At 39.3% G+C, this 23,837-nt stretch overlaps 1 protein-coding gene across 9 annotated transcripts in view; it reads right to left on the bottom strand.

Moving 5' to 3' along the window:
• FOCAD (focadhesin) overlaps positions 1 to 23,837 on the bottom strand; it is a 326,657-nt gene that overhangs the window by 272,255 nt on the left and 30,565 nt on the right. For all 9 annotated transcript variants that reach the window (XM_033237455.1, XM_033237451.1, XM_033237458.1 and 6 more), the window contains 3 exons: positions 18,754 to 18,842; positions 15,991 to 16,065; positions 12,235 to 12,389 (listed from right to left, as the gene is read on the bottom strand). In XM_033237455.1, coding sequence (XP_033093346.1) covers positions 12,235 to 12,389; positions 15,991 to 16,065; positions 18,754 to 18,810 — 287 coding nt within the window. In that variant the 5' untranslated portion in view covers positions 18,811 to 18,842. The remainder of the gene's footprint in view (positions 1 to 12,234; positions 12,390 to 15,990; positions 16,066 to 18,753; positions 18,843 to 23,837) is intronic.

Genomic DNA, 23,837 nt, shown 5'->3' with positions numbered 1-23,837 from the left:
TAAGCAACTGTAACAATGGTTGCATGAGCCTTCTAGAAGCCAGCACAGTTCAGGGAAAAAAAATTCTAAGGAAAGAAAAATGGAAAATTCCTTGCTTTGGGACTCTTTATTTCAGGATACAGTCAATGTAAAAACAAAAACAAACAAAACCAAAACCAATCTAAACTCAAAACAATTCCTGAAAGGTCTACAAAACTATATGCTACTATATATCTTGCACTTTACTTTCAGTTTCACTTCATTTCAAAATTCACATTCAACTGGTGGTAATAATTTCCTTACTGTGTTTCTTTTGTGGTCCCCTTCTTTCCTTCACCCTCCCTAGGGAATAATTTTTTTTTCAAATTTCCTTACTGATGAAAAGAACATTTTAGGGCTCTTAAATCCATTTCTTTGTTTACAGAAGCTATAAAAACTAGTTTACAATTGTTTCATGTTGCCTCAGCTTTGAACAGAGAACACTCTAGGACATGAAACTATTCCTTTGAAGAGAACAGTCTCTCAAGCACAGCCAGACCCTTTCCCAGACACTCCCTGAAGTTTAGACAACATTGCTCATGTCAAGTCTTTTTCAAAGTTAGACTATACAATGTAACCCGCTCTAAGCCACTGTTTCTCAAACTGTGGGCTTGGATTCAGGTGGGAGGGGGGCTTCCAGACGTGTTCCCAGGGAATTTTATTGACTAGACTTGCACAGGACAAAGGAGCAAGTTATAAGGCTGGAAGAGATGGGCACATCTACTTTTCCTTCCATCTTTCTTTCATGCTTTCAAAATCTGCTCTAAATGCCGAGAAAACTCAATAACCTACATTCTCTAAACATCTATTCTATAGAAGGCTGTTTCTCACTATTGGCTTTTTCTATCCACCCCCCTCTTGCTTTCTCAGTTCCTGAAGGATAGTAGGCTAGAAGATAAATAGGCAAGATAGAAAGATAAAGTTTTAGAATTATTTTTCTAAAGCAAAGATAAGCAATCATGGTGTGTCTCAGTTCCCAAAGTACCTTTAGATTCCAATAAGCCTCCAATTAAAGAGAAGTCAGACACAAGCAGAAATTTAAATTATGGAAACTGAAGACCCAAAGTGTCTCACCCAAAGGCATTCCCTGCATTTATTGATTGACTGATTGATTGAGACAGAGTCTTACTCTGTTGTCCAGGCTGCAGTGCAGTAGTGCGATTTTGGCTCACTGCAACCTCTGCCTCCGGGTTCAAGCAATTCTCCTGCCTCAGCCTCCTGAGTAGCTGGGACTATAGGCATGTGTCACCAAGCCCAGCTAATTTTTTTGTATTTTTAGTAGAGACGGGGTTACACTTTGTTGTCCAGGCTGGTCTCCAACTCCTGACCTCAAGCGATGAGCCTGCCTCAGTCTTCCAAAGTGCTGGGATTACGGGCATGAGCCACCACACCCGGCCCATTCTTGCCTTTAGGTCCCAAAGACACAGATGGTTTTCTGTCTCAGAAGATTCCCTGAGGTTCATTTTGGAGGAGGAGGAGGTTATTTGAGTCTCCTGTTTTTAATTAGCTTGTTTCTTAAAATGGATTCTCATTTTGTTGGTTTTTTTTTTTAAACATAAACGGTACAAAGTATAGTCTTCGTAATCACTACATACCACAAAGTTCTGCTACTTGAAATAAAGCAAATGAAGAAAATTATGTTTTCTGTCATACAATAAATTATTATATCCACTGGCAACAATAAGGAAAACGTAGCACTTATATATTTTATGATCAAATTGATTCAAAAATTAAACTGGTTAGCTTCAGCATCTACTCTCTATATCTCCCTGTGGATGACAATTTAGACAATATGAACATTCTCAGATAAGAAATTTTGTTTAAAATGTCCAGCATCCTTCCACTGTTAAAATTCCTGTATTTGCTTACTATAAAATTCAAGGCTTTCTTCCATACGTTGGCCAAATAGCCAAAGAACTTTAAAAATGTATGGTCACCTATATGTGTAAGATTAATAACTGAAGCACTGTCTATTGTAAAGGATTAGAAATAATAGGAAGTTGCTAATTATGGCTCATCCACACAATGGAATATTATGCAGCTAGAAGAAAATAGAAAGCTGTTTATATATTTTATAGAATGAGCTCTGAAACGGTTGGGATGTTTGTCCCCTCCAAATCTTAGGTTGACATATGATTCTAAATGTTGGAGATAAGGCCTGGTAGGAGGTGACTGAATCACGGGGGCAGATCCCTTATGAATGATTTAGTACCATCCCCCTGGTGATAAGTGAGTTCGTGCTCAGTGAGTTCACATGAGATCTGGTTGTTTAAAAGAATCGTGGACCTCCCCCTCTCTCTCTTGCTCTTGGCTCTTGCCATGTGACATGCCTTCTCCCGCTTTGCTTCCACTATGACTGTAAGCTTCCTGAAGCCCTTGCCAGAAGCAGATACCGGCACCATGCTTCCTGTACAGCCTGTAGAACCGTAAGCCAAAATAAACCACTTTTCTTTATAAATTACCCAACCTTAGGTATTTCTTTATAGCAATGCAAGAACAGCCTAATACAAGCTCCAAGATACATTTTTTCCACTGAAAATGCAAAATAAAGAATACTGTGTAATAGGCTACTATTTCTGTTTGTTAAGGAAAATATACATGTAAATATACACACACACATTTTTTCTATTATATGCTGCATAGAATATAATAAGACCTACTAACACTTTGTCTTCCGCAGGGGAAAAAACAAAAACAAAAAAACACAGATACTGGGATAGGACAAAGGCTTTGCCTAAAATATCCAATGTGAATGTATTATCTATTCAAAAAAACACATTTTTTTTCTTTTTTGAGACGGAGTCTCGCTCTGTCACCCAGGCTGGAGTGCAGTGGAGTGATTTCAGCTTAGGCTCAAGCAACCTCCACCTCCTGGGTTTGAGCAATTCTCCTGCCTCAGCCTCCCGATAGCTGGGACTACAGGCATGTGTCACCACGCCCGGCTAATTTTCATACTTTTAGTAGAGATAGGGTTTCACCATGTTGGCCAGGCCGGTCTCAAACTCCTGACCTCAAGAGATCCGCCTGCCTTGGCCTCCCAAAGTGTTGGGATTACAGGCGTGAGTCACCGCACCCCGCCCAAAAAACACATTTTTAAATTTAAAAATAACTAAGGTTACCCACAAATTACAATATGCAGAAATGACAGGATAATTCACTATCCACAAAGCTTATACTTTGCAATTTACAATAGGGATGAAGAATTAATACTGATGTGTGAATGGTATCTCACAGCAGAAAAATTTTCTAAGATTATCTTCTAGAATAAAAGGTATAATCTAACCTGCTCTAATTATACCTTAAATACACAGAAGATACTACACTGGCCCCATGAGCTGCTGATACTTTAACTTATGAATATAAATAGTACAACTACACGATGCAATTAGATTTTACATTTGCAGATTTTTAAGGCATTTGAAAACATTTGGGGCGGGGGGCAACAAATACCATACCTGCATTTCACAAATAAAAAAGGTAAGATAAAATCTAGGTGGCTTGCTTAAGATCAACCAGTACATAAGAAAAAGACAGACACATAAAAAGCTTAACTTTTCAAAATTCTCCTCAAAACTACTTTTTTAATTGGTATACAACAGAATCCTTCTAAAATTTTTGTGAATGTGTGTAGAAACAGAAAGACAGAAAGTAGTAAGTTTTCAGCCATGATCAAACCTTCACTTATTCAGAAGTATCTAGGAACTACTAAGTGTCAAAGAGTGTGCCAGATACCAAAATACAGGTTTAAAAATAATACACACAGGCACATATTTTGAAACAACAAGTAGTGCAGCAGAGAAGTGGGAAGTGTCTGGACAGGAAAGAGGACATCGGAGCACAGTCTTAAAGGATAATAAAGATGACGTCAGACAGAGAAGGTGAAAGAGCATGCCATGCTGGTGTGGAACATACACAATGGCGCAGGAAGACTGAAGAGTTGTGGATGTCTAGAGAAGAGGGTTCACGGGGGGAAACACAACTTGAACAGAAGGATGGATCTACTTTGGGAAGGGCTTTTCCTTTTGCAACCACCGACTGCAAAAGGAAAAGAAAAACCAAGCCAGGCATGCTGGCACAAATCTGTAGTCCCAGCTACTTAGGAGGCTGAGGTGGGAGGACTACTTGAGCCCAGGAGTTTGAGGCTTCAGTGAGCTATAATACCTGGCAGCATAGCAAGACACAGTCAGAAAGGAAACAAAGAGAGAAAGAGACAGGGAAAGGGAGGCGGAGGGGAAAGTGGGGGGAGGGAGGGAGGGAGGGAGGGAGGGAGGAAAGAAAGAAGGAAGGAAGGAAGGAAGGAAGGAAGGAAGGAAGGAAGGAAGGAAGGAAGGAAGGAAGGAAAGGGAATGGAAAGAGAGGGGGAAAGAGGGAAGGGGAGGGGAAGGGAAAGAGAAAAGGGAAGGGGAGGGGAGGGTAAGGGAGGAGAGGGGGGAGGAAATGGAGGGGAGGGGAGGAGAGGGGAAGGGAAGGGGAGGGGAGGGGAGGGGAAGGGAAGGGAGTGGAAAAGATGGAGGGGAGGGGAGGGAAAAATTAAGACCAAGGTGCCAAAAAGACACAAAGAAATGATCTGAGGAAACAGGAAACGATTTATAAAGAAAGGTTAAAAGGCTAGGGTTTATTTAACCTAAACAACTTTAAGCCCAGGAATCTTTCCACAAATTTTTGTTGTTGTTAAGATGGAATTTCACTCTGTTACCCAGGCTAGAGTGCAGTGGTGTAATCTCCGCTCACTGCAATCTCCACCTCCTGGGTTCAAGTGATTCCCATGCCTCAGCCTCCTGAGTAGCTGGGATTACAGGCACGTGTCACTACACCTGGCTAATTTTTGTCTTTTAGTAGAGGTGCAGTTTCATCATGTTGGCCAGGCTGGTCTCAAACTCCTCACCTCAGATGATCTACCTGCATCAGCCTCCCAAAGTGCTAGGATTACAGGACTTACACCGCACCCGGCATCTTTCCACAAATTGATGATTACAGCTGTACTCCATCTCCACTGAAGGCAGGGGAAAAAATTAAGTACTCAGCCGATAATACTGTAATAAAGGTGACTGAAAAACACTAGAAAAACAAGTAGCTCCACAGAGGAGAAGGGAGGCTTGGTGAGAGGTGAGTAAAGGGGGCAAAAGCCCAAATGATTTGAAGCAGTCAAAAATTAGGACATATAGATCAAGACAATTTCTTGAAGCAAAGAGTAACAACTCTTTTTCAGGGAGTATTTTATAACAGAGGCTCACTTGACCATCTCTGAATGGATCCCTCTTATTCCTTATTATCCCATTACCTCAGCCTGTAAATGGACTAAATACAGTCATACCAAACAAATTCAAAGAACAAAACATTATTAACTTGGAATAATCAAGGGGAAGACATCCCTAAATCACAAAATATTTGAGAAATAAGTGCCATTATTTTCTAATGCACTAATGCCAAGGGCTGGCCAAGTAATATCACTATAATGTATAAACTATACCACTGTGGAAGAATCATTGCTTATGGACAATCTTCTTTCTTAAAATGTCAGGAATTGGGGGGGGGGGGGGGGCGCCCAAGATGGCCAAATAGGAACAGCTCCAGCCTCCAGCTCCCAGCGTGAGCGACACAGAAGACGGGTGATTTCTGCATTTTCAACTGAGGTACCGGGTTCATCTCACTGGGGCGTGTTGGACAGTCGGTGCTGGTCAGCGGGTGCAGCCCAACCAGGGGGTGCAGCCCGACCAGCGAGAGCTGAAGCAGGGCAAGGCATCACCTCACCTGGGAAGCGCAAGGGGGAAGGGAATTCCTTTTCCTAGCCAAGGGAAACTGAGACACACAACACCTGTAAAATCAGGTAACTCCCACCCTAATACTGCGCCTTACCCAGGGTCTTAGAAAACGGCACACCAGGAGATTATAAACCAAACCTGATCCGGAGGGTCCCACGCCCACAGAGCCTCCCTCATTGCTAGCACAGCAGTCTGAGATCTAACTGCAAGGTGGCAGCGAGGCTGCGGGAAGGGCTCCCACCATTGCTGAGGCTGAAATAGGTAAACAAAGCCCCCAGGAAGCTCAAATTGGGTGGAGCCCACCACAGCTCAAGGAGGCCTGCCTGCCTCTATAGACTCCACCTCTGGGGACAGGGCATAGCTAAACAAAAGCAGTAGAAACCTCTGCAGATGTAAATGACTCTGTCTGACAGCTTTGAAGAGAACAGTAGTTCTCCCAGCATGGAGGCTGAGATCTGAGAACGGACAGACTGCCTGCTCAAGTGGGTCCCTGTACCTTGAGTAGCCTAACTGGGAGACATCCCCCACTAGGTGCAGACCAACACCTCACGCCTCACACTGCTGAGTACACCTCTGAGACGAAGCTTCCAGAGCAAGAATCAGACACCAACACTCATTGTTCAGCAATATTCTATCTTTCGTAGCCTCCGCTGCTGATACCCAGGCTAACAGGGTCTGAAGTGGACTTCAGGCAAACTCCAACAGACCTACAGCTGAGGGTCCTGAGAGTTAGAAGGAAAACTAACAAACAGAAAGGACACCCACACAAAAATGCCATCAGTACATCACCATCATCAAAGACCAAAGGCAGATAAAACCACAAAGATGGGGAAAAAGCAGTGCAGAAAAGCTGGAAATTCAAAAAGTCAGCGCGTGTCTCACCCTCCAAAGGAACGCAGCTCATCGCCAGCAATGGAACAAAGCTGGACGGAGAATGACTTTGATGAGTTCAGAGAAGAAGGCTTCAGTCAATCAAACTTCTCAGACCTAAAGGAGGAACTATATAACCAGTGCAAAGAAACTAAAAACCTTGAAAAAAGAATGGATGAATGGTAACTAGAATAATCAATGCAGACAAGACCTTAAAAGAACTGATAGAGATGAAAACCATGACACGAGAACTATGTGACAAATGCACAAGCTTCAGTAACCGACTCGATGAACTGGAAGAAAGAGTATCAGTGATTGAAGATCAAATGAATGAAATGAAGCGAGAAGAGAAGTGTAGAGAAAAAAGAGTAAAAAGAAATGAACAAAGCCTCCAAGAAATATGGGACTATGTGAAAAGACCAAATCTACGTCTGATTGGTGTGCCTGAAAGTGATGGGGAAAATGGAACCAAGTTGGAAAACACTCTGCAGGATATCATCCAGGAGAACTTCCCCAACCTAGTAAGGCAGGCCAACATTCAAATTCAGGAAATACAGAGAATGCCACAAAGATACTTCTTGAGAAGAGCAACTCCAAGACACATAATTGTCAGATTCACCAAAGTTGAAATGAAGGAAAAAATGTTAAGGGCAGGCAGAGAGAAAGGACGGGTTACACACAAAGGGAAGCCCATGAGAATAACAGCAGATCTCTCGGCAGAAACTCTACAAGCCAGAAGAGAGTGGGGGCCGATATTCAACATTCTTAAAGAAAGGAATTTTCAACACAGAATTTCACATCCAGCCAAGGACAAATAAAATCCTTTACAGACAAGGAAATGCTTAGAGATTTTGTCACCACCAGGCCTGCTCTACAAGAGATCCGGAAGGAAGCACTAAACAGGAAAGGAACAACTGGTACCAGCCATTGCAAAAATATGCCAAAATGTAAAGACCATAGATGCTAGGAAGAAACTGCATCAACTAATGAGCAAAATAACCATAAAATATCATAATGACAGGATCAAGTTCACACATAACAATATTAACCTTAAATGTAAATGGACTAAATGGTCCAATTAAAAGACATAGACTGGCAAATTGGATAAAGAGTCAAGACCCATCAGTTTGCTGTATTCAGGAGACCCATCTCAAACGCAGAGACACACATAGCCTCAAAATACAGCGATGGAGGAAGATCTACCAAGCAAAAGGAAAACAAAAAAAAGCAGGGGTTGCAATTCTAGTCTCTGATAAAACAGATTTTAAACCATCAAAGATCAAAAGAGACAAAGAAGGCCATTACATAATGATAAAGGGATCAATTCATCAGGAAGAGCTAACTATCCTAAATATATATGCACCCAATACAGGAGCACCCAGATTCATAAAGCAAGTCCTTAGAGACTTACAAAGAGACTTAGACTCCCATACAATAATAATGGGAGACTTCAACACCCTACTGGCAACATTAGACAGATCAACGAGACAGAAAGTTAACAAGGATATCCAGGAATTGAACTCATCTCTGCACCAAGTGGACCTAATAGACATCTATAAAACTCTCCACCCCAAATCAACAGAATATACATTCTTCTCAGCACCACATCGCACTTATTCCAAAATTGACCACATAGTTGGAAGTAAAGCACTCCTCAGCAAATCTAAAAGAACAGAAATTATAAGAAACTGTCAATCAGACCACAGTGCAATAAAACTAGAACTCAGAACTAAGAAACTCCATCAAAACCGCTCAACTACATGGAAACTGAACAACCTGCTCCTGAATGACTACTGGGTACATAATGAAATGAAGGCAGAAATAAAGATGTTCTTTGAAACCAATGAGAACAAAGACACAACATACCAGAATCTCTGGGACACATTTAAAGCACTGTGTAGAGGGAAATTTATAGCACTAAATGCCCACAAGAGAAAGCAGGAAAGATCTAAAATTGACACTCTAACATCACAATTAAAAGAACTAGAGAAGCAAGAGCAAACACATTCAAAAGCTAGCAGAAGGCAGGAAATAACTAAGATCAGAGCAGAACTGAAGGAAATAGAGACACAAAAAACCCTCCAAAAAAATCAATGAATCCAGGAGTTGGTTTTTTGAAAAGATTAACAAAATTGATAGACCGCTAGCAAAACTAATAAAGAAGAAAAGAGAGAAGAATCAAACAGACGCAATAAAAAAATGATAAAGGGGATATCACCACCGACCCCACAGAAATACAAACTACCATCAGAGAATACTAGAAACACTTCTATGCAAATAAACTAGAAAACTTAGAAGAAATGGATAATTTCCTGGACACTCACACTCCCCCAAGACTAAACCAGGAAGAAGTTGAATCCCTGAACAGAACAATAGCAGGCTCTGAAATTGAGGCAATAATTAATAGCCTACCAACCAAAAAAAGGTCCAGGACCAGACAAATTCACAGCCAAATTCTACCAGAGGTACAAGGAAGAGTAGGTACCATTCCTTCTGAAACTATTCTAATCAATAGAAAAAGACGGAATCCTCCCTAACTCATTTTATGAGGCCAACATCATCCTGATACCAAAGCCTGGCAGAGACACAACAAAAAAAGAGAATTTTAGACCAATATCCCTGATGAACATCTACGTAAAAATCCTCAAAAAATACTGGCAAACCGAATCCAGCAGCACATCAAAAAGCTTATCCACCATGATCAAGTGGGCTTCATCCCTGGGATGCAAGGCTGGTTCAACATTTGCAAATCAATAAACGTAATCCAGCATATAAACAGAACCAAAGACAAAAACCACATGATTATCTCAATAGATGATTCCAGAAAAGGCCTTTGACAAAATTCAACAGCCCTTCATGCTAAAAACTCTCAATCAATTCGGTATTGATGGAATGTATCTCAAAATAATAAGAGCTATTTATGACAAACCCACAGCCAATAATATACTGAATGGGCAAAAACTGGAAGCATTCCCTTTGAAAACTGGCACAAGACAGGGATGCCCTCTCTCACCACTCCTGTTCAACACAGTGTTAGAAGTTCTGGCTAGGGCAATCAGGCAAGAGAAAGAAATAAAGGGTATTCAGTTAGGAAAAGAAGAAGTCAAATTGTTCCTGTTTGCAGATGACATGATTGTATATTTAGAAAACCCCATCATCTCAGCCCAAAATCTCCTTAAGCTGATAAGCAACTTCAGCAAAGTCTCAGGATACAAAATCAATGTGCAAAAATCACAAGCATTCTTATACACCAGTAACAGACAAACAGAGAGCCAAATCATGAATGAACTTCCATTCACAATTGCTTCAAAGAGAATAAAATAGCTAGGAATCCAACTTACAAGGGATGTAAAGGACCTCTTCAAGGAGAACTACAAACCACTGCTCAGTGAAATAAAAGAGGACACAAACAAATGGAAGAACATACCACCCTCATGGATAGGAAGAATCAATATTGTGAAAATGGCCATACTGCCCAAGGTCATTTATAGATTCAATGCCATCCCCATTAAACTGCCAATGACTTTCTTCACAGAATTGGAAAAAACTTTAAAGTTCATATGGAACCAAAAAAGAGCTCGCATTGCCAAGACAATGCTAAGTCAAAAGAACAAAGCTAGAGGCATCACGCTACCTGACTTCAAACTATACTACAAGGCTACAGTAACCAAAACAGCATGGTACTGGTACCAAAACAGAGATATAGACCAATGGAACAGAAGAGTCCTCAGAAATAATACCACACATCTACAGCCATCTGATCTTTGACAAACCTGACAAAAACAAGAAATGGGGAAAGGATTCCCTATTGAATAAATGGTGCTGGCAAAAGTGGCTAGCCATAAGTAGAAAGCTGGAACTGGATCCTTTCCTTACTCCTTATACGAAAATTCATTCAAGATGGATTAAAGACTTAAATGTTAGACCTAATACCATAAAAACCCTAGAAGAAAACCTAGGTAGTACCATTCAGGACATAGGCATGGGCAAGGACTTCATGTCTAAAACACCAAAAGCAATGGCAACAAAAGCCAAAATTGACATATGGGATCTAATTAAACTAAAGAGCTTCTGCACAGCAAAAGAAACTACCATCAGAGTGAACAGGCAACCTACAGAATGGGAGAAAATTTTTGCCATCTACTCATCTGGCAAAGGGCTAATATCCAGAACCTACAAAGAACTCAAACAAATTTACAAGAAAAAAACAAACAACCCCATCAAAAAGTAGGCAAAGGATATGAACAGATACTTCTCAAAAGAAGACATTCATACAGCCAACAGACACAAGAAAAAATGCTCATCATCACTAGCTATCAGAGAAATGCAAATCAAAACCACAATGAGATACCATCTCACACCAGTTACAATGGCAATCACTAAAAAGTCAGGAAACAATAGGTGCTGGAGAGGATGTGGAGAAACAGGAACACTTTTACACTGTTGGTGGGACTGTTAACTAGTTCAACCATTGTGGAAAACAGTGTGGCGATTCCTCAAGGATCTAGAACTAGAAATACCATTTGACCCAGCCATCCCATTACTGGGGATATACCCAAAGGATATAAATCATGCTGCTATAACGACACATGCACACATATGTTTATTGCGGCACTATTCACAATAGCAAAGACTTGGAATCAACCCAAATGTCCATCAGTGACAGACTGGATTAAGAAAATGTGGCACATATACACCATGGAATACTATGCAGCCATAAAAAAGGATGCGTTCGTGTCCTTTGTAGGGACATGGATGCAGCTGGAAACCATCATTCTTAGCAAACTATCACAAGAACAGAAAACCAAACACCGCATGTTCTCACTTATAGGTGGGAATTAGAACAACGAGATCACTTGGACACAGGAAGGGAAACATCACACACCGGGGCCTATTGTGGGGAGGGGGGAGTGGGGAGGGATAGCATTAGGAGATATACCTAATGTAAATGATGAGTTAATGGGTGCAGCACACCAACATGGCACATGTATACATATGTAACAAACCTGCACATTGCGCACATATACCCTAGGACTTAAAGTATAATATTAAAAAAAAAAAAAAAGGTTGCACGGAAAATGTTTGTTGAATGATTACCAATAACGAAGTTTTATTATCATTTTTATCCAAGGGCACTGTATTTCATTATGTCTATACCCACTCCTGTGTTTATTTTTGGGGTTTGTGTGACAGTATTATGTTCCTTGAAAACCAAATAAGAAAACATTTGAATAAATAAATATTTTCAGTGGGCCAAAAAAAAAAAGTCAGGACTCTGCATTACATTTTTGAATTATAAACTATTTAGCTATTTTCATCTTAAAAAGAGCAACGACAAATTTAAGTAGAGCTCCAAAACTTAAGTGCTGCAAATGACCACAAATTCTGAAACTGTAGGATTTAAATTAATATGATCTTTTCATATATGAAACAACAACTGCATGACATTTTAAGAGCAAGAAAAACAACTGGCAAGTAGGATGAATGCTGACTCTTAATAGGGATTTAGTGAATTTTTTGTCCTAAAAACTTAAACCATTAACTGATTTAAATCATAACTGACCAAACACTGAGGAAAAAGTACCTGGTTGATGGAATCAGATTGAGTATCCCATTGAGAACATAGCTGAACTCTGCATGATCCTGAGCAACGAGTGCCACCAGACCTTCACAGCAGGCTGTTCGAACCACTACATTGTCACTGCAACACTTCTCCCACAGCAAGTTCAAAGCAGGAGTCTGAAACCAAACCAGTGATTAGAAGACAATTCTGATGAGCAGCAAACACACACACACCTTCAGTCATTCATCAATGAGTAATTTGTTCACAGTAGGCTAGCTTTCCTTTATAAAGATGATGCTGTTGTCACTCTGTTCCTAGAATAAAATGAAGTCAATTTTCCAAGAGAGGTAATGGAGGTAACAGCAACTCTCTCTCATCTGGCATCATCGCTGTAAAACAAGGCTGGCTGCAGGCAGAGGTATGACCCGAGTTTAAGCAACACAACAAAGCCGAGACTTGGCTCTAACACACTGCTCTAACGAAACAATTTAACCAGACACTAATAGTATCAGTATATCAGTTAGTCTAAGTTGAACTCCAAATAATATTTATGCCATAAGCCTTCAATTACAATAACAGTTATTTTCAGAAAATGTTCCTGCTGTCCTACCACCAACCTCTATCACCTACATGTACCTCACCACCACCCACAATGCCCCTGCCACAATTTCTTGAATTCTAATATGGGCCCAGATATAAAAGAGAGAATTAAGACAGGCCACCAGCAAGCTGCTCATTCCATGGCTAACAAAAACAAAAACAAAAACAAAATAGCCTAGGAAAACTGCTTGCCCAAGAAGGAAACTGACTTTCCCCCCTCACACTGTGACTCTGTCTTCATTGATAGAAAAGCATGAGAAGGATATATAAGTAAATATAAGTTTTCATTTTAGAGTATGTTGCGGGAAGTCAGGGACCCCAAGCAGAGGGACCTGCTGAAGCCACAGCAGAAGAACATGAACTGTGAAGATTTCATGGACATTTATTAGTTTCCCAAAGTAATAGTTTTATAATTTCTTATGCCTGTCTTTACTGCAATCTCTGAACATAAATTGTGAAGATTGCATGGACATTTATCACTTTCCCAATCAATACTCTTATAATTTCCTATGCCTATCTTTAATCTCTTAATCCCATCATTTTGATAAACAAAGGATGTATGTCGCCTCAGGATCCTGTGATGATTGCATTAAGTGCACAAATTGTTCGTAAAGCATGTGTGTTTGAACAGTATGAAATCTGAGCACCTTGAAAAAAGAACAGGATAACAGCAATGTTCAGGGAAAAAGGAAGATAAACATTAAGTCTGACTGCCAGGGAGCCGAGCAGGACAGAGCCATATTTCTCTTATTGCCGAAAACGGGTAAGATAAATATTGCTGAATGCTTTCCCCAGTAAAGAATATTAATAATTAACATCCCTGGGAAAAGAATGCATTCCCGGGGTGGGGGCGGGGGGAGCTTCAAAAATGGCCGCTCTGGGAGTGTCTGCCTTATGCAATTGTAGATAGGGATGAAATATGCCCTGGTCTCCTGCAGCACCCTCAGACTTACTAGGATTAGGAAATTCCTACCTGGCAAATTTTAGTCAGACTCTCAAACCCTGCTTCCTGATGTTTATCAACGACAATGTGTGCACAGCAGGACAGGGAACCTCATTAGTAATTCTAATTTCATCCTGGTCATGTGACCTTCCCCTGCCCATTTGCCTTGTGATATTTTATTGCCCTTGAAGCATGTGATCTCTGTGACCCACATCCTATTCGTACACTCCCTCCCCTTTGAAAATCACTCATAAAAACTGGTTTTACGGCTCAGGGGGCATTACGGAACCTGCCGACGTGTGATGTCTCCCCTAGACACCCAGCTTTAAAATTTCTCTCTTTTGTATTCTTTCCCTTTATTTCTCAGACTGGCCGACACTTAGGGAAAACAGAAAAGAACCTACATTGAAATATTGGGGGCTGGTTCCCCCGATAAGAATACCCTATCAAAGCAGGGGTTCTAGCTTTTATAACTTTCTCAGGAATCCAGGACCACCAAAATGGTTCACTGCTAACAATAAACCTATATGACTGTCTTGTGGATAAAGTCCATTTAGACTTACACACAATTGTATTAAAAAAAAAAAAAAAGAACAAATAATGAAGCAATTTTTCCTTTTTCCTGATGCAACCTACTAGGGAAATATATAATTTGGGAAAAAGTAATATCCCAGCTCCCAAAGAATAACTATTAATAAAAGAATGAAAATCAAGGCCAGGCACTATGGCTCACGCCTGTAATCCCAACGCTTTAGGAGGCCAAGGCAGGTGGATCAACAGAGGTCAGAAGTTCGAGACCAGCCTAGCCAACATGGTGAAACTCTGTCTCTACTAAAAATACAAAAAAACCGGCTGGGCGTGGTGGCACACACCTGTAGTCTCAGCTACTCGGAAGGCTGAGACGTGAGAATTGCTTGAATCCAGGAGGCGGAAGTTACAGTGAGCTGAGATCGTGCCACTGAACTCCAGGCTGGACAACAGAGCCAGACTCTGTCTCAAAAAAAAAAAAAAAAAAAGAAAATCAACATCATTTTGTACCCATTTTCCCTCTGTAGCTGGCTGAGAATCTATTCTATCTTAGCATCCCACTATTAAAATAACAATACAGTTAACAATCACTACAGGAAGGAAATATTTATATTCTACTTCTCCTTTTATTCAGAAAGACATTGTGTTCAGCTGTACTGACAATATCAAAGGGTTCTAAATATCATCACTCTATTATTACACCAGAAAAACAAAACAAACGAATAAATAAACTGCTGCCTCAGGTAAGACTGTGTAAGCATTCATTTTTAGTAGAAGAGGAAACAGTTACAGGGATTTGACATTCAATAAATCCTGACAGTTTAAGTAAAACCACTAGATCTTCTCAAAGTACACAATGTGATTATAGGCAGGATTAGGATCAGAGTTCTCAGAAAACCTAATTTATATGACTACATACAAACACCAGACAAATGCCAATTAGTGAAGTGTGTCCTACACTTACTTCAACATGTCTGCAGAAGCAATAAAGAAACGTAACTTGGAGCAGCTAATCAAGAAGAATGTGAGAAAAAGGAAATCAATTTATTTCTGCTGTGAAAAAAAAAATCTTATTTCCATCACTTATGTTCCCTATAGAGGACACCTGAGAACACCTCTCTTAAGAAGAGTTTCCCAACTAGCAGGTCAAAATACACAATATTGATCAAACAAACCCCAAGTGGTATATCTCAGTAAGCTGGCATTGCTTCAACTCTGAGCATTCACCTGCTATTTGAGTAAGATGGAATTTTTCAGCTTTGACTGTCAATGTATGACCTTTCCCACCAAGAACTCACAGCTGGGACTGAGCTGAAGCATGAGAAATCTACATCCAAACAGAGCCACTCTGTTCATTCTCTTCATAACCCAAATGATTTCCTCAGAGATAACTCTATCAATCTTCTCTCAAGCATGCTTTCTCTCATTCCATTAATATTATTTTTCATCAATAGTCCTAAGAATACTCCTCTCCAGCCCCTCCCTCCATTTCTTATTCCTAGAGTGTGTTTTAATAAATTTAAAACTTTTTTATTGCTATACACTAAAAAGGCAAACAAATTATCAAAAAAGGCAATGAAGTTCTCACAGTTCAAAAACATTTCTACTGTAATCTGAACTATCAGGGAAACAAGACAGGTGCATATGTGATCCAGCTAGTAGCAATCTTATCTGAAGAAAATTGAAGCATAAAGTTAAACACAGACCTGATTTGTAGATTGGTGAATCTTTTCTGAAAAACCATTTTCCTTTAGGACTGCAGCAATAAGATGACCCACAGCCTAAAAAACAAATAAAATTAATGAACACAGTCCCTTAGAAGTTATTTCCAAATATCAATACTAGTTGATATGAGTATATCAGGGAATAAATAAAATTCCCATTTACTAAGTGTGTGCTATGCAGAAGGCATTGAATTAGGCACTCCACATGCATAATTTCTAATCTTCAGAATAGTTCTCAAAGTAGGCATATCTATCCCAGGTTACCAATAAGCAACTATAGTGCATAGAGGTTAAGAAAACTGCCAGATTTTTGGTTCAAATTGCTGTCAGTCTCAGAAGATAACTTGAGATTGCTTACTCCATTAAGACATGAGTGAGAAACCGCATAGTTTTTAAAATCATCTTTGCACTGAAATGAAATCCATCATGCTTCATCACACCGTTAACGAATATGAAGAAAACTCGTTTTTATGACTATAGCGCAAACAGACGTGAATCAATAGGGCTTCCCTCCACCACCACCCTTCTCCCTCCTGTAGGCCATATAATTTTGATTCCTTTATCATTTTTATAGGTTTCAGCCCTTAAATTCAATTTAAACATAAGCTTTCAGTCTCATAAATCTCTAAAGTTTTCCCATATTCTGCTTTAGTCAAAAAACCCAAAATTAAATTCAAGTCTCTTATAGGAGTGCTGGTTATATAAAGACATAAATATCATTACCTCCTACGACCTCAACTTTATTCCCCTAGTTCTTCAGCACTACCCAGCACTACAGTCTTAGAGCCAATAGGCTAGTAACAATCATTGCCATTCTGTGTACGGGTTGGAAAAAACTTCACTATTGCAACAACTGTCCAGCCTGCATTTGGGACCAAATTACAGTATAGCTGTGAATAGCTGCCAGTCCTGCAAAGATAGCTCAAATAAAAACACAGCACCCACTCCTTCCTCATTTTTCTCTTTGTATTTCACACATTGGAAATGATTTAAGACCACGGTGCTTGTGGTCTAGTTTTGCGATATAAGTCATTCATTTACGTGAATATTAAGTTTAGTCCAACTTTCTGTCTCTTATCTCCTAGTAAAAGGAATAGTAACAAGAACTGAGCGCCCGTGGATAGGCTGAGCTCCTGTTTTACAAAATATACCATATTTCACTGAATGTAACTGACCAGGAATTCCAAGTTGCACCATTATACTGTGTACCACTAAGAAAGAAAAAAGGCTGCCAATTAGTCTATGATATACAATGCTTCTTATAAGTTAGAATTTTGGTTTTATAGTCATAGTCACACAAGAGTTCTTTTAGACTCATGTAGAAAATCATGCCCAAGTTCACAAATGTGCAGGCAATACCAACTGTATCTCAACTGCTGCCATCAATTACTAGAGGCAATTAAATTTCAAAGATGTTAAAATCTGAAAAAAAAATGTGTGTGAATCAATGAAATATGGTGCTAATATTGAGAAGTAGTTACAGAAGAACAATAAGAAATATTTGCAAAGGACAGGACACAATCACAAGAACCTAACAAAACCAATATGAAACACAATAGCAACAAAGAAAAGGCTATAGTTCATATTTAGAAGAAGAACTAAAAGAAAAGAAACTTAATTCCCCATTCCCCACCAGATTCAATTTCTCTAACATACTCTTCACTTCATCTTCTAACAAATCAGAGATATTAGCCTAAACTGATTTTTTAAAATACAAAACCCAAGGATAAATCAACCTACACTGCTACTTAAGTGTTCCATAACAGAATTCAAATAGACATCCTATGCTAAATTATATATATAAATATATATATACTTTTCACCTAATTTAACAGTAACATATATGGGCATTTCTTATTTCTTGATTGTCTATGCTAACAAAGAGACTCCAGGCACAGAAAAATAAAACTGCGAACAGTATCCTCCAAGCCTTCATCTTCTATCTTCATGGTAAGGACCTGCAGGATATGACTCCAACCCAGCCAGGTAGAAGGGAATCTTGCATAAGGAGTGTTCTACTCCTCATGGAAGGGTTCCCCACTACCCAGCTAAGTCAATTCCCACAGCAGACATCTCCGAAGTTAACTGTTGAAAGTATCCAAGGCGCTGTACGTTGTTAAGTCTTCAAGATGGCTTCTGCTGATCTGTTAGCTTTACTCTCACAAGAAAAGACAATAAGCTATTATGATACCTTGATTAACCAGAATGTTTCTAGTTAGCTAAAGGCTAACCAGAAAGCCATCTTTGTTTTAACCATTTAACTATTGAAAAGCTCTTTAAAGTTATCACAATCTCCTATCTTAGTAGATATATCAAATTTTTTAACCCAGGATATTTTACTTATTAAATGTCATTATTATAAAACTGTATATAAGGGGTAGGATATGTCTTCTTAAATATTAATCCCTCATGCTCTGTGGACATATAACTATTTACCTCTGTTCCCAATAATTATAGGCCAAAAAAAAAAAAAAATTCAGGAGCCTACTAGTTAATCAAGGTTTTATTATCTCTAGGAAGAAAAGTATGATATATAAACAGAAGCTGAGATTGATCAGTTTCAAATGTTTGCTTTCCTATGTCAAATATATATTTTCAAATTAACTCATAAAAGTTGCTTCATAAAATAATATAAATCTCTACATGTAGAATAAAATATTTAATGTTAAATATATAAAGTTCAGTTAACAATCCACAGAACAGGTTTATTTGTTACCATGAGCAAAAATAAACAAACAAAATTACCTGTGATTGGATAAGAGAATTTGGAAATTCAAACCTTTTCCTGATATCATCTGACATTTTTGCTTCTCTTACATGTATGTATGCAGCTTCTGTAACCAAAACAAAAGAATATTTGTTAGTCTTCCAACTGGTCTGAACTGGAGCTCCAATTAATTATTCCTCAAATAATGTGAATGTAATCCATTCCAAAGACGACAATGGAAATAAAGCACAGGGCTCTGCAGAGTAATCCTTGGAATAACTTCATTGTCATTCAGCACTCAAATGTCATGATTGATAAATAAACTAAAAATGCCCAACAGCTTTTGGTTCTTCCCATGAGAGCTAACCCTGAAAAAGATGAATTCGCACTACGGAAATGAAAAAACTATCCAAAAGTTCAACCACACATTTGAAAAAGAAATTAATTCTTTTGTGGATCAAAACTTGTAAGAGAAAAGAATCAAACTGTCATAAAATTACTTCATCTATGCCTCACTTTGGCACAAGCTTTCATCTAAGCACTAATCCAACTGCTAGTGACAAATGTGAAGCCTAGGTGAACTCTTTTCAAGAAGTGTAGAAAAGACCTAGAAATTCACACGTTAAAACAGACTGCTTGTTTCCTACAGGAGGAACAAGCAAACAATTAGCATCAACTTTCAATATTTATATCTCACTTATCATTCCTACTGGGCTCACAAGAAAAGTAAAGAAAAGAGAGAGAGAGAAAGAAAGAAAGATAAAAAGAAAGGAAGAAAGAAAAAAGAAAGACGGAGGGAGGGAGGGAGGGAAAGAAAAGCATGCAAAAGGATGGGGAAGGTAGGTGGTAAAGCAGGAGCATGGAACTAAAAAGAGGGATTTCCTAAGGATCCCAATTTATCCCATTTTCATGAAGCACTGAACCTACCAAATTACACTACTTTGAAAAACAGGGTATTCTAGGTCACCTACTTATTACAATATAATTAAAATTAAAATTCATCTCAATAAACAACCCTAGATTAACTTATAACAAGCAGAAAAACCAAGTTCCCTTGATCTCAAATAACAAAGCATATAGTAATGAACCTGCAGCCTTCTCTAACTATAGGTTAAGCAACCCTAATCTGAAAATACAAAATTCAAAATGTTACAAAATCTGAAACTTTTTGAGCACTGACGTGACACTAAGAGGAAACGCTCATTGGACTATTTTTGATTTTCAGATTGGATTTTCAACCGGTTTAAAGTATATGCAAATATTCCAAATTTTTTTGAAAAAATCCAAATCCAAAACACTTCTGGTCCCGAGCATTTCAGATAAGGAGTACTCAATCTGTACTTTCCACCCTTTAATCTAAAGCTAAACTCCCTGAACGGGTAATTTATCCTGGTATTTTTCTTCAATATCTATGTCCAACTTTCCTCCCCGAATTTGACATTCCACAACACTGAAACAACTTGCTATAAGATTGTAAACTATTTTCCCATCTAAATCTACTTATTAGCTTAAGCAGGTCAAAATTTTTTAACTTCCCAATTGTGTCAATCACAACTTTCTTATAATTTTCTCCTCCTTTGAATTCCATAATACTTACAACAGAATCTCCTAAAGTGTGTCCCTAGGAAACACAGGAAAAAAATATCTCCATGGGTGAATGAAAGATGCTACGGGGACATATACTCCCATCTTGAAATTCATTCTCTCATTTAACAAATACTTATTAGGGCCGGGCACGGTGGCTCAAGCCTGTAATCCCAGCACTTTGGGAGGCCGAGACGGGCGGATCACGAGGTCAGGAGATCGAGACCATCCTGGCTAATACGGTGAAACCCTGTCTCTACTTAAAAAATACAAAAAACTAGCCGGGCGACGAGGCGGGCGCCTGTAGTCCCAGCTACTCGGGAGGCTGAGGCAGGAGAATGGCGTAAACCCAGGAGGCGGAGCTTGCAGTGAGCTGAGATCCGGCCACTGCACTCCAGCCTGGGTGGCAGAGCAAGACTCCGTCTCAAAAAAAAAAAAAAAAACAAAAACAAATACTTATTAGTTGCCTATTATGTGTCCAGCACAGTTCCAGGTGCTTGAGTTATATCAGTGAACAAAATAGGCAAAAATCTCTGCATTCATGGAGCTTACAGTCTAGTAGAAAGCAGCAGATTAATTTTTTAAACAAATAATACATAAAATATGTTAGAAGATGGTAAATGCTAATAAAAAAAAAAGTGAAGCAAAATAAAGGGGATGAGAAATGGGAGAAGTGCACTCTTTCTATTTTAAATATGGTAGTCCAGGTCAGTCTCTTCTAGAGAGGGTGGCATGTGAACAGATTTAGAGGAGGAAAGGAAGTTAGATAAGCCAAACAGATATCTAGGGGGAAGAGTGTCACAGGCACAGGAAAAAGTCCTAAGCTAATAAACTGCTTAAGCCCTGTCTCAGGAAGAACAAAGAGATGTGCATGCAGCAGAGCAAAAGAGGAAAAGAATGGCAAATCAGGCCAGACGGTTCATGAGAAGCCAGGTCATAAAACGCCTTGTATGCCACTACAGAGACTGACACATTTATCCTGAGTGAAATGGAAAGCTACTGCACAAAGAGGTGGTAGAGTTTCAATAGAATCACTTGAGGTACCACGTGGTCAGATTCTGGATACATTTGAAGGGAAAGCCAATGCGGCTGCTAATGGATTGGATAAGAGTATAGAAAGGGCCAGGCACAGTGGTTCACACCTGTAATCCTAGCACTTTGGGAGGCTGAGGCAGGCAGATCACCTGAGACCAGCCTGGCCAACATGGCGAAACCATGTCTCTACTAAAAATGCAAACATTAGCCAGGCATGGTGGTATGCACCTGTAATCCCAGCTACTCAGGAGGCTGAGACAGGAGAATCACTTGAACTCAGCAGGTGGAGGTTGCAATAAGCTGAGGTTGTGCCACTGTACTCCAGCCTGGGTCACTGAGTGAGACTCTGTTAAAGGAAAAAAACAAAACAAAACATAGGAGAAAGGAGTCAAGGATGACTCCAAGGTTTTTAATCTGAGCAACTTTTTTTTTTTTTTCTTTTTTTTTTTTTTTTGGTGAGACAGAGTTTCACTCTGTCACCCAGGCTGGAGTGCAGTGGTGCGACCTTAGCTCACTGTAAACTCCACCTCCCAGGTTCAAGCGATTCTCCTACCTCAGCCTCCCAAGTAGCTGGGATTACAGGCACCCACCACCATGCTCAGCTAATTTTTGTATTTTTAGTAGAGACAGGTTTCACTATGTTGGCCAGGCTAGTCTCGAACTCCTGACCTCAAGTGATGCACCTGCCTCGGCCTCCGAAAGTGCTGGGATTACAGGCGTGAGCCACCATGCCCAGTCTGAGCAACCTTATTTTTAATCTCAATTCCTTTGGCCATTTTACACATGGAACAATACAATTTCAGTGTTACTTCTTACCATGGCATTTTTTACTAAAAAGAAAAGATAGAGCTGCCATCACCTGAGATGGGGAACCAAGTTTTGTGAGGAAGACAAGGAATTCCATTTTGGACAGTTAAGTTTTAGATGCCTCACAGATATCCCAAGGGGAAATGTCTCATAGAAAGTCGAATACAGGAATCTAAACTTGGAGGTAGAGATCATATTGGAGATATAAATAATGGTGCATATTATTAAAGAACATGAGAGGGTCTAATACAAGAAGTCTATTTAACTTTGCTTAACCCAGAATTTATCAAATCTATCTGGCCATGCAAAAATGGAAATACCTGCTAACTATCTATACTATCAGTCTGTCCTGGGATACACATTGGGAAACACTGTTTTACTGACTCCTCCTGTTATTCCATGCACTCTGCTCCTCGAGTGCTATCTTCCTTCCTGGAGGCACTCCCCAGCCACTCTGCCTTGTGCTATTGTTCCTGCATATAAACTCTCCCACAGCTCAGTCATCATCTCACACAGATCTCCAAACACTTCCATACTTTCTCTTAGGAGGCTCTAAAACACCAGAAACCAGGGACGTCAAAAACAAAACACTATTTCCTCTCAAAAAACTGTCACTCCAGTTCATTTTTCCCCAGTTCTCCTCTCACAATTTCCTTCACCACCACTCTCTAAATCCAGTCAGCCACAAAATCGGCTTCCTTCTTGCCAGCACCTCAGAGGTTACTCTTCCTCTTCATTCTAGATTCATTATCTTAGTTCCTCATGGCAGGCTTGCTCCAGTAACTGCTTAGTCTTGGGGCTCTCCATGCTGAGTTCGTACACTGCTGTCAGACTAGCTGTACTGAAATGCTGTTCCCATCACATCATTTCCCTGTGAAATTTTCATAGTGGGTTTTCAGTTGTTTGTTGGATTAAATGCAAATTCTGGTGCCTAGCTTTTATGCCTTCCTATCAACAGTCTTGCCCATTCAACTTCATTTCCACTGCTGTAATTCTCATCTAGCTAAAACAGCTTCCAAAATGGTCTCAAATGTTCAAATTCTGTTCAATTCTACAGGATTTCATTTCTTCTCTCCCACATAAAATGTCTTCTATATGCTTCCACTGCTTAAATATTAAACTCCTGTCATAGCACACTCTGTTAAGCCTCTTCCAACTAGCTACATCTAACAGTAATCATACTGCTTTATATTGCATTTGGTCTGACCCACATGTAACTATTTGTATCAGGACTAGAAATCTTTTTTCTGTAAAAGGCCAGAGCAACTATTCAAGTCTGCCACTGTAGCACAAAAGCAATAGGCAATACATAAATAAATGACTATGGCTGTGTTCTGATAAAACCTGATTTACAAAAAGAAGTGGGTGGGTCATAGTTTGCTAACTCCCAGTATGCACAACTATTTTTAAATTAATTTACAAAATTTCTTGACATAATTCCTACAATTAACATTCAAATTTGGCCCTGTGCTCCCAGGCAGCTAGGGTAAATAAACAAAATAAATGATACCTCTTTTATAATCTAAAAGATAAGAAAATATCCTTTATCAAAGAAAACAAACATTTTTGTTACCTGAAACTCTGAAGGAAATTTCTCACATTGGGCTTTATAAATGAATACAGAGTGATATAATAGGCAATATTCTCAATAACAAAAGCAAAAGGAAATGTTATATTACTTTTTTCTTTTTTTTTT

This window comes from Trachypithecus francoisi, unplaced genomic scaffold (genome assembly GCF_009764315.1).
Source record: "Trachypithecus francoisi isolate TF-2019V2 unplaced genomic scaffold, Tfra_2.0 Lachesis_group16, whole genome shotgun sequence".
NCBI lineage: Eukaryota > Metazoa > Chordata > Mammalia > Primates > Cercopithecidae > Trachypithecus > Trachypithecus francoisi.
The sequence above is the reverse complement of the archived record's forward strand: the minus strand, read 5'-3'. Positions and strand labels throughout refer to the sequence as shown.